This window comes from Sarcophilus harrisii, chromosome 4 (assembly GCF_902635505.1).
Source record: "Sarcophilus harrisii chromosome 4, mSarHar1.11, whole genome shotgun sequence".
Classification (NCBI taxonomy): domain Eukaryota; kingdom Metazoa; phylum Chordata; class Mammalia; order Dasyuromorphia; family Dasyuridae; genus Sarcophilus; species Sarcophilus harrisii.
Genome location: NC_045429.1, coordinates 426,518,666 through 426,528,919, shown reverse-complemented (window position 1 = coordinate 426,528,919; position 10,254 = coordinate 426,518,666). Strand labels below are relative to the sequence as shown.

At 59.4% G+C, this 10,254-nt stretch overlaps 1 protein-coding gene across 5 annotated transcripts; it reads right to left on the bottom strand.

The window, feature by feature from the left end:
• Positions 1 to 61: 61 nt before the first annotated feature.
• On the bottom strand, positions 62 to 10,022 carry ZNF687 (zinc finger protein 687). Of its 5 annotated transcripts, none has more exons than XM_031967505.1 (9): positions 9,377 to 10,022; positions 3,653 to 5,730; positions 3,221 to 3,399; positions 2,685 to 2,861; positions 2,427 to 2,589; positions 1,858 to 2,193; positions 1,552 to 1,664; positions 1,320 to 1,452; positions 62 to 1,150 (listed from the first exon to the last, which is right to left on the bottom strand). In XM_031967505.1, exons 1-9 carry the CDS (start codon positions 9,612 to 9,614, stop codon positions 659 to 661), a joined length of 3,909 nt encoding a protein of 1,302 aa, XP_031823365.1. In that variant the 5' UTR covers positions 9,615 to 10,022; the 3' UTR covers positions 62 to 658. The 5 variants fall into 5 exon arrangements, with proteins under 5 accessions (XP_031823365.1, XP_031823368.1, XP_031823364.1 ...); XM_031967508.1 differs by having other exon boundaries at positions 9,762 to 10,022; XM_031967504.1 differs by having other exon boundaries at positions 9,362 to 9,569.
• Between the last annotated feature and the right edge of the window lie 232 nt (positions 10,023 to 10,254).

Here is a 10,254-nt window from a genome sequence, read left to right as displayed (position 1 = left end):
ACCAGCAGGAAAGCTCCTATGCCTGCCCAACCCAAGGCGCAGAAAGTAGAAGCTGGAATTGGGATTAAACCACTAGCAGTTTTAATGGGCCCAGTGCTCCGCTCCCCTCCCCTCTCAATGTTAATATTATTAATTATTCTTATTACTACAAGAATAAAGATTCCTGAGTACCCACCCCTTCTGCCCTCCCTGGTCCCCACCAACCTCCCATAGAGTTTCTGAACAAAGAGAAGTGAAAGGCACTGTAGGGGCCGGGCCTGGAGCCAGGAGGCTGGGGGCAGGCCCGAGGAGGGGAAGGTCACCTCTCCTGGTGCCTAAGGTTGGGGGGAACCAAGAAGGGGAGGGAGGATCAGTTGGGGGTGCCTCTAAAACCAAAGTAGAGACAGGTTTCTAATCCCCACCCCACCCCCCCACCTACACACTAAATGCCTGAAGAGAGGGGGGAGCTGAGGATTAGTGTTAGGTCGGGAAATGAGATGAGGAAGGTCCTCTCTGGGACCCAGGTGCCAAACCCAATATGGGGCAAGGGAGATGAGAGGAGGGAGGGGATGTCCTTCCTAGCCCGGGCATGAGGAGACAGCAGTGGTGGGGGTCCGTTTTTACCTCCTCTAGAGCTCCAGGGCCCCTCCCCCCTGCTTCCCAGGGAGGAGGGGGTCACCTAGCTGTCCCCATTACCGCCCTGCCGGGCACGGATGAAAGCCATGCCATGGGTTCGAAAATGTGTCTTGAGGTTGAGCGGGCTGTCAAAGCCTTTGCCACAGACCTTGCAGACCAGGGGTCCCCCAGAAGCCGGCGAAGGCGAGTCCCCTCCTTCAAGCTCAGGCCCCGACTGGGGAGGCACTTCCTCCACAGCCCCCGCTCCCCCGCCAGCAAGCCCCCCACAGCGCCTCTTCTTGTGGCTGATGAACCGGTGTCTGCTGAGGGAGCCAGGCGAGGCAAAGCAGAGGCCACAGTCCCGACACTGAGAGGCCCCGTCGTCGCCGCGAAGCCCTCCCGGGTGGCCCTGCTCAGCCCCGCTCGAGGTCCGGTAGCGCAGGGGTGGCCGGCCGCCACCACCGGGCCCGGCTCGCAGGGGTTTGGCTGGTGGAGTGGTGCTGTCTGGCTCCTCACTGCAGGAGTCCGAGGACGGGCGGCGCTTGGGCCCAGAAGCCTGGAAAAGCCAGGGTGACAGCTGGGTGGGAAGGGTGACCCCATGCTAGCCTCTGGGAGCCGTGCCCTCAGCTGCCCACTTCTGAGACCTGTCCGCACCCTCCAGCGGTTGATCTCATCTCCCAGGAGCTGCCTCTAACTGACCGCCCACCCTTGGGTCCCCTGGGTACCTGGGCACCGCCACGTGCAAGTGTCCCTGCCAGACTTGGGGACTGGGCACCCAGCCGCAGCCTGTGCCGGACCTGGACGTGCTTCTCCAAGATCAGCCGGCTGCTGAAAGTGCGTTTGCCCTCTGTGCAGTACCTGGGGTGGAGAGAAGGATAGGATCCGCATGGGACCTCCTGCGGGGGGGGGGGAAGGGAAACAATCCGGGGAGCTAGTGCCGGACAAAGGCCCGGTTACCTGCAGGGGTAGACACGCTTGATGCCCTCATGGTTGACCCTGACGTGGCGCCTCAGGCTGGGGGCAGAGCAAAAGGAGCGTTCACAAAGTCTGCAGGGAAACTTTTTCACCGACTGGAGAGAGGTGGAACCGGGGGATAAGTCAGGGTGAGGTTCCCTGATACTGAGCTTCGGGGACCCCATCACCCACCCCTCAGGCATCTGAGACTAACTACCCCACCCCACTTCGTCATCCCACCGCCTCATCTCCGGTCCCAAGCCCCCCACAAAGTCCCATGTGGCCTCCTGGGTGCTGCTATCCCCTCACCTTGCCGTGTTCCTTCTTCATGTGGGCCACATACTCGTCTTGTTCGGGAAACCACGAGTGGCAGAGGCCGCAGGTCCAGCCCCCAAGCCCCCCACCCCGTCCCCTGCTGCCCCTGTTCCCCCGTGGTTCACGTCGGGACCTCTTAGCTGGTCGGGGTAGGTCAGGGGAACTAGGGGGTTCCTCTTCTTCTGAAGAGGAAGATGACTCTTCTGTGGGAGGGCCTGCCCTACCCCGAGACAGAGCCAATTCCTCAGGTTCAGGCTTAGGGGTAAGCAGGGTACCCCCTGTCCCTTTCCCCCCAGCTTCCTCTCCGGGCCGCACAGTCTGATGACTGTTCTGTGGGATGGAGAGAAGGGAGGGGAGTCACCATGGTTGAGATGGGGAGAGGAGCTTCTCTTTCTATGGCTTAACCCCCACTTCATTTTCCCACAACCCCTACTTCCTGTTGACCCCTTGTCCCCAGAAACATTTCAGCATGGTTTTTCCTGCCCCTCCCATTGCAGGTTCCTGCCCCCCCCCCCCGCCCTCCAGCCCCTCTCAAGATGCTCAGCTACAGTGCCCACGGCCACCTTGAGATGCTCCAGCATGGTCCTCTTCTGAGCAAAAAGTAAAGGGCAGGACGGGCACTTGAAGACACTGACGCGCTGGGGCAGCAGGTGCTGGTCAAAGTGTGAGGAGAGCAGAGGCTTGTGGGTGAAGACTGTGTCACACATGGCACACTTGTAGATCAGCCTATGGAAGGATGCAGGGAGAGGCTCCTTCTGGCTCCTCAGATGCCCCCCCAAGCCCGTGGAGGCCCACGCTCCCCCCCAGATCCTGGGTCTCACTTGGCTTCCTGGGCATTGAAGCCTGGGTGCTGGGTGAGGAGGTGTGCATGAGCGCTGGGTGCGGACTTGAAAGCCATGGGACAAATGGGGCACTTGTGGAAAACTTCGCAGTGGGATGTCTGGATGTGGGACTTGATGGAGTTCACTCCACCAAACACCACTGAACAGCTGGGGCACCTGGGAGGAAAGCGACAATGAGCGGCGAGGGCAGCCCAAACACGACACCATCTCTGGCCCACAGTACCATTCTCGGGCAGATTCTGGGGGAACAGGGATCTGGTCCCCTAGAGAGTAGTGAGGGAAAGAGAGAGGAAGACTGGAGGAGAGGGAGAAAAGTGGCGGCTGCAGGGCCGCAGCCACAAGCAAGCCTCCTGAGTGGGACGGGCAGTGGGCCAGGCAGACTCCCGGAAGGCAGGACCCTCCTTCCACAGCTCCACAGGAAACCAATGGAAACAAAGGAGGGGGCCCCACCGAGCCCTCCGAGGAGACTTAGCGGGCCAAGTTGGGGACACGACAAAGTAAGAGAGGGTGGGCACCTGTATCCGACGCGCCGGGAGAAATGGAGACAGGTTTCCCAAAGGTGAGTTTGGAAGTTGGCCAGCAAGAAGTTCCCCCCACACTCAGGGCAGACATGAGGGGGGCGGCTCTTGTGCATGCGCTGGTGGGCACTCAAGCTACAGCGATTGGGAAGCATCATGGGGCAAGTTGAACACACCTGGAAAGGGGGGGCAGAGTAAGGCAGAGTGCACCTGCTGGAAGCCGCAGGCTCCGAGGGGGCCCAGACTGGAGGCTTAGGCTGAGCCCGCACATACCCCACACGAGCCCCAGGGGGTGTCCCCTTCTTGTCCACAGAGCTTTCTCCCCCCCAGACCTGAGCTTGCCCTCCCCTACTTGGCCTGTCGGTACCGTCCCAGCCCTCGCCCCCTTTCATGGCCGCGGCCCCTCCCCCTGAGAGAAGGATGACTCACGTTGCTGGCGACCCCAGGAGCAGGGGGTCCGACCTGTTGGAAGTGAGCGGCCATCCCGGCCTTGTCCCGACACTGCTCCTTACACTCGAGGCATCGAAAGCAGGTGTAAGTCAAGGTGGGAGCAGAGGTTGGTGGCGGCTCTGCCGCCGGGGGCAACGCCGGGGAGTCAGCCGCCCCTTCCCCTTTGCCTGGAGTGGCAGGAAGGGGGGGCGCCGGGGGGGGCACAGCCACAGGCACCAGAGGCGTGATGTCTGGCTGCCCGACCATCTGGTCCAGGGCCACGGGCCGCATGACGAGGTGAGAGCACTGCATGACCAGGCCCCTGTCCTTGTGCTCACGGGCATGCAGGAGGAGGCTGCATTTGTTGAAGAAGACTAGTCGGCGGGCACAGTGGTTGCAGGTGACCTCGATGCGCATGCTGCGGCGGTCATAATGTCTGGCCAGGCTCTTCTCCAAGGAGAAGGCGTCCCCACACTCCAAGCAGCGGTAGCCAGAAGGGGGCAGGGCCAGCCCCGCCTCCGCCGGCGGGCACAGGTTGGGGCGGTAAGCCGGCAGTAGGTTCTTGCTGTTGAGGACCTTGTTGAAAGCCTCCACCAGCCCTGACTGGGTCCGAGAGATCACTGTGCCCCCAGCACCCGTGGGCCGCGAGGGCTGCACCATCACCACAGAGGCACCATTGACTTTCTGACCCCCGCCCCCCAGTGCCCCCTTCCCCTCAGATTTGGGCAGAGTCTGGGGTGCCAAGCCAAGAACATTTTTGGCCACGCCCTTGGGGGCGGCAGAAGCAGGCAGAACCACGGCCTTGCGGGCCACATTCGCCGCCATCAGCATGGCGGTGCTGGCGTTCTGGATGGTAGCTACTGGAAGCACTGTGCCCTTCAGCTTGGTGCCATCCCCTAGCTGGACGCTCACCACCTTGGGGCTTTCGGGGGTTGAGGTCACCGGGGGTGCCTTTGGGGGGCCAGCCTCTGCTGGAAGGGTCCCTTCAGTCGGGGGAACAGCGGCAGGAGGGGGCTCAGGGTCTGAGGGCACCCGTGTCACTGTTCTGGTAATATTCCCACAGGAGGTTTTAATAGTTTTAATACGAACTTTGAGAGGTCGGGAGGAGCTGGAAGAGGCTGGGGAGTCATTGCTGTCCTCATCGGCTGCCTCAGCTCCGCTTGAAGGACTCTGAGGGGTATCAGGGGCAGACTTGTCGGCTGTTCCCTCATCTTCTTCATCTTCATCCCTCGGTGGACCGGTACCCAGTGGCTTTGGGGAGCTAGGAGGGTTTCCTGAGGCTGGCAATGACTTAAAAAAAGGGGCCCCACCCCCCTGGGCAGGAAGGACGCCCACCTCTTTGGGGCTGGAGGCCACACCAGACCTGCCCGAGCCAGAAGGACGAAGGGGGCTGTCACTGCCTGGCTCTGTGGTTCCTGAGGGTCGGGAAGAATCAGGTGGCAGCAGAGAAGGACCATTTTCCTGGCTCAATTCAAAAGGGGTAGAGAAAGAGGGAGAAGTCAGGGTCCCCTCACGGGATGACGGAACAGGAGGCGGCAAGGGGCCTGGGGCCTGGGACTCGGGCCCAAAATGTGCAAAGAGGTCCAAGGAAGGCTTCCCTTCCCCTGTTTTGTCTTTCCAACTCTCTCCTTTGGGAGGAACTGGGGAGCGGGCAGCTCCTGAGGGGGATGGCTCAGGGCCCCCAAAACCATTCTGTAGTTGTCGGGGTCCCATGGTCCCTTCCTTGGGCCCTGGCCCTCCTCGCACTCCGTCCCCACCTGGACCACCACCCACAGAATCAGGCTGTTCCGGGCATACAGTGTTTTTGACAATAACGCTGACAGCAGAGATGTCTGGATGGGGAAGGCTATGATCAGAGGGCTGGGCCGGAGCCGCCGCGTCTCCAGCAGCCCCTGGTCCTTCCCCGGAAGATCCCCCACCATTGGGTTCTGCCTTCCCTTGGGCCCCAGGCCCCTCACTTTCCTCAGGCCCTGAATGTATGGCCTCATTAGCATCAATATCAGGGATGTCAAAGGCAGCAAGGAGGTCATCAAAGTCTGGGGTCTTCATGTCCCCCATAGTGGGGGTGGGACCTACACCTGGGGAAAGAGGGAATAAGAGGGTGCAGTTGAGACTTCAGGGAGGAGAGAACTTTCTTTTATTTCCCATCCTTTCCCCTCTCTTTAACCTTGTTAAGAACCCTCAGACTGGACAATGCAGTACAACAATCATTTATTAAGGACCCACTGTGTGCAGAGCTCTGTGTTAACCACTGTGGCAGACACAAGGTTGAAACAAAGACACCAATTCTGTCCTTAAGGAGCTTACAGTCTAGTAGGGGGAATAAGTCAACACCTTAGACAGCTTTGATACACAATATTGCAAGAGAAGGGGAGGCAGCTGTGGAACAGCTGGAAGAAACCTGTCTCTAGAATCTCAACAGTGGGTTCAATCTTTCCTGAGGCTTATTTCCCAGTTATTTAGTTAAAGTCATTAACCTCTCTGGACCTCACTTTTCTCATCTGTTAAATGAAAGGACTACACTAGATGAGCTCCGAGATCTCTTCCAGGTCTGCAGGGTCTGTGACTACAGAACAAAAAACCAATATTCTGAGATCTAAAGAAAAAGGTAAATTACCACCCAGGGAGAACAAGGAAGGTTTGGACTGAAAAACAGGTCTACCGATTCATCAGGCAGGGATCTAGCTGAAGTACAAAACAGAAAGAGAAGGGAATGATGGAACATAAGGCTGGAAAAGGAGGAGGCCAGATTGGAAGAGTTTAAATATTATTTGATGAGTAAAAGGAATCTGCCAAAGAGTTTGATCAGGATTGGAATAACCATCTCTAAGGAAGAGGTTTCTGCCAGCAGGATGAAGACTGGATTAAAGGTCAGGCAAAGAATGGAAATGGAGTCAAAGATAATTAGGAGGTTACTACAAGAGACTAGGGAACTGGTAATGAGAGCCTGCACCAGTGTGTTGTCAGTGGAGCAGTGGGAGGGCAGGGTCCCAATTACTAGAGAGGCTGAACTGGGAGGAGCTTTGAGGATCCAAATAGGAAAAAGTCCAAAAAAGCATCTGGGTAAGGATGGTGGTGAGGGAAGGGAGAGAGAAGGATAAGAAGTAATAGCAAGAAAGAAAAGTGAAGACAAGAAAGTAAACAAGAAAGCCAGAGAAAGAGATGGAACTGTGTGAGGGTGGAGGTGGGGGGTAAGAAGGGTCTTGAGTTTACAGAGGGCTGAAATCAGCAGAGGTTTTAGATACAGACATGGGCCCTGTCCTTGAAGTGACTCCATCAGTCAGCTCAGTACCCAGCAAAGAAAAAACAATTAATCGATAATTGTTGATGCATATACTGATCTAGGCTCAAGGTTGGCCACAGAATCAATTAAGGTCAACTATGAGTCAAAGGAAGCCTACAAAAGATGAGGAAGTCAATAGGGCCAAGTGGTCAGAGCCCTAAACTGGGATTCAAGCTCATCCTAAGTTTCACATTCAGCTTCACCACCTATAAAAGGCAGAGATTTATTCCAACTCCCTACAAAACTGTTTTAAGGATAAAATCAAATAAAAACTGTAAAGTGGCACACAAAAGATATATCAAATTCAGATAAAAAAAATACCTCAGATCTGCTAAGGATTAGGATGAGAGGACAATAGAAATCTGAGGTTGGGGCCATTTGAGACCATTCATAAATTCAATGCTAATTGGGGTGATTCTTACCATTTGGAAAGAGAATAAAAACTGATCAAAGTGAAAAATGGCCTCAGGAATAGGGAGATCCAGAGATTAGGAGCCGGAGAGACCCGGAGACAATGCCCCAGAGCTGGTCACAAAAGGCTCGGCTCGGGGCCTCTCCTCAGTCACAAACACCTGCTGCTCAGCTCCCCAGTCTTCCCTAGAGTGGCACACACTTCCCTCAGCCAACCCCTCCTTTCTCCAGCGTTCTCTCTCCTTTCTTCCCAAGCCAAGGGACCAGCACGGATAGGAGAAGCTACCCTGGGATGTGAGAGGGAGCTGGGGGAGGGACCCCTGAGGCCACCAAGGTAAAAAGCTCCACACCTCCATCACCAATTCCATTCAAGGCCAGGCCCCCTCCCTCCCTCCCTCCCTCGGCGCCAAGCCCTTGCCACCCAGTGGCCTTCAGAAAAAAACGCAGAGGTGAAGAAGTTTGGGCAGAGTCTCCAAAGCGAGGGAGAAGGAGTCTCTACCCCCACCAGTCCCCTCCCCCTTCTCTTCTCTCCAGATGCCTCGGGTCCTTGGGGGCCAGGTCCCTCACCTGTCCCCAGCCCTGGGATGGTAACAGGAGATAGGCTCTGCAGGTGGCAGCAGGTACTAGTGGAGGGGCCTTGGGGAGCAAATGGAGGAGGAGGGAAAAAACCCATGCAGTGTGAAGCAAAATGGGGATTCCTCGCCTTTCTCCGGCACCTACAGCTGAGATACAGTGGCCCCTGGCTTTTGTCCTGGCTGCTCCCCGGGGCTGCGAGAAGTGCCTGGCCTGAGCCCGGGGGGCCCTCAAGCCCCGCTCCCCGCCCGCCATCCCCACACCCCCTGCACCATCCGAGGCCCTGGTGCAGGGTGGGCGGCTGGGGTCACTGGATCGCAACGCACACCCAGAGGCAGCAGAAGCCCGCAGCTCACGGGAAGCGCTTTCCGCCTCCCGGTCCGCAGCGCGCTGCCGCCCACCCCCCTCCGATTTTCCTTCTGTTCTCGCCCGAAAGCCAAAGAAGGCTGAACAGGAAGAGGTTCCGCTCCGGCCCCGGCCCCCTCGGCGCGCGTGGGGGAGGGGAGGGGGGAGGAGGGCTCCGCTCTCCCCGGCTCCCAGCGCCTGGCACTGGGGCGAGGTGGGGCAGGGCAGGGAGGGGAGGCGGCGATTAGGCTGCAGCCGCGCCGGGCAGCGGGCGGAATTAAGTCTCTGCCATCTGCCGAGGTGCAGGGTCAGAGCAGCGCGGCGAGGCGGGGAACGGGTGCCAGGGCGCGTTAAGGCCGAGGGGAAACTGAGGCGGCCGGGGGGGGGGGGCGCGCCACGCAAGCCGCGGCGGGCCGGGCCCGGGAAGTCCCACCCCGCCTCCCTGGCTCCGCAGGAGGCTGCCGGCCCTGCGGGGCCGGGGGCTGACCCCGGGCCGGCCCTCCAGGCCGGCTCCGACCTGCCCCGCTCCCAGGCTCCGGGGGGCCCTCCGGGTGGGAAGGGCTAGGCCGGGGTGGGGTGGGGCGGGGCCCCGGACACCAGCTTCCCTCGGAGGCGCGAGCGGCCGCGGAGGGGGGGAGGGGAAGAGCTGACCCCGCAGGCCTCGAGCCTCTGAACCCGGTCCCGCGGGGTCTCCCGGGGCGCGCCTGAAGGAGCGGGAGGCCGCTGGTCCGCGGCTCCGGCTCCCCCGGGGCGCAGACACCATGTTGGGTCGTGCGCCCTCGCGGCCTCCCGGGACCCGTCACCACCCCGGGTCGGAGGCTAGGGGAAGGGGCCAGTACCGAAGTGCCTCCGGCCCCCGAGTATTTACCTGGCTTGCCGGGAGCACGGTTCTGCCGGGGGTTCGCCCACCCCAGGCCGGACCCAGGTGGGCGGCGGCGGCGGAGCAGCATCTTCCCAGTACAGACTTCCACCCCAACCCCCCCGACGCCTCCTCCCCGAGAGAGAGAGAGACAGAGAGGGGGGATTTACCCAAGTGGGGGAGGGGAGGGCATTTACCCGCCCCCAACGAGGGGGCGGGGCCGGAGGCGGGTATTTACCCGGGGCGGGCTTACTTGTTCCGGTCCCGGGCCAGGCTGACACTATGTGGTCTTTGCCCAATTCCTGCAGCCGCTGCCACTGCCAACGCCACCTTCGCCGCTGCCTCCGTTTTTCACCGCGGTTACTTCCTGCTTCTCCACTGTGGAGCTTTTCCCCCTCCCTCAGCCCCCTCGGCGCTCCTAGCCGGAGCCGCCTGCACTTGCACTCGCCATTGGGCATCACGCCCGTCATTCGCGCCCTAACCCCGCCCATAGACGCATACTACTGGCTTCTGCTGCAGTCGCTCTGGACGAGGTCCCCGCTCCCCTCCAATCCTCATTGGGCCGGGGGCCTCGTCACTCAGAGGACTCCGGTCGCCATTGGTCGTCCTCCTGAGCGCAACGTGCCCATCCCTCTTACCTGAGCTTCTTAAAGTTCATTGGAGGAAGCTTCAGTCGCTTACGAACTGCCCTGCCTGATTCCCTCTTTTTCCATTGGAGTAGACTACTCTCCGACGTCCCTCCGCTCTCCTAAAGCCCATTGGTTTGTATGCAAAATGTATGCAAATATGAAAGAGTTTTTCTATCAGATGGGGGCTTGCAGAGGGAGGGGCAGTTCCTCCTCGACTCTTAGAGAAACCCGGATAGGAACTATGCCGTCCATACTACTTTCTGATACAAACGACCTCTGCGACAGTACGCCGCGCCATGACGCTAAGGCGACGTCACTGCGTCACCTCTCGTCATGACAGGGTCTGCTGTTAAGTAGTGCCAAGTTTCCTTGTCAGTGTGGTGACGTCACACCAAACTACACGTGGCCTTGGGATGTTCCCACAGTCCCACTTGCCTTGCCTGGCCCTTCTTCCTATGACGTCTTGGGGGGCGGAGGCGGGACACGTGGAATATGACTTGAC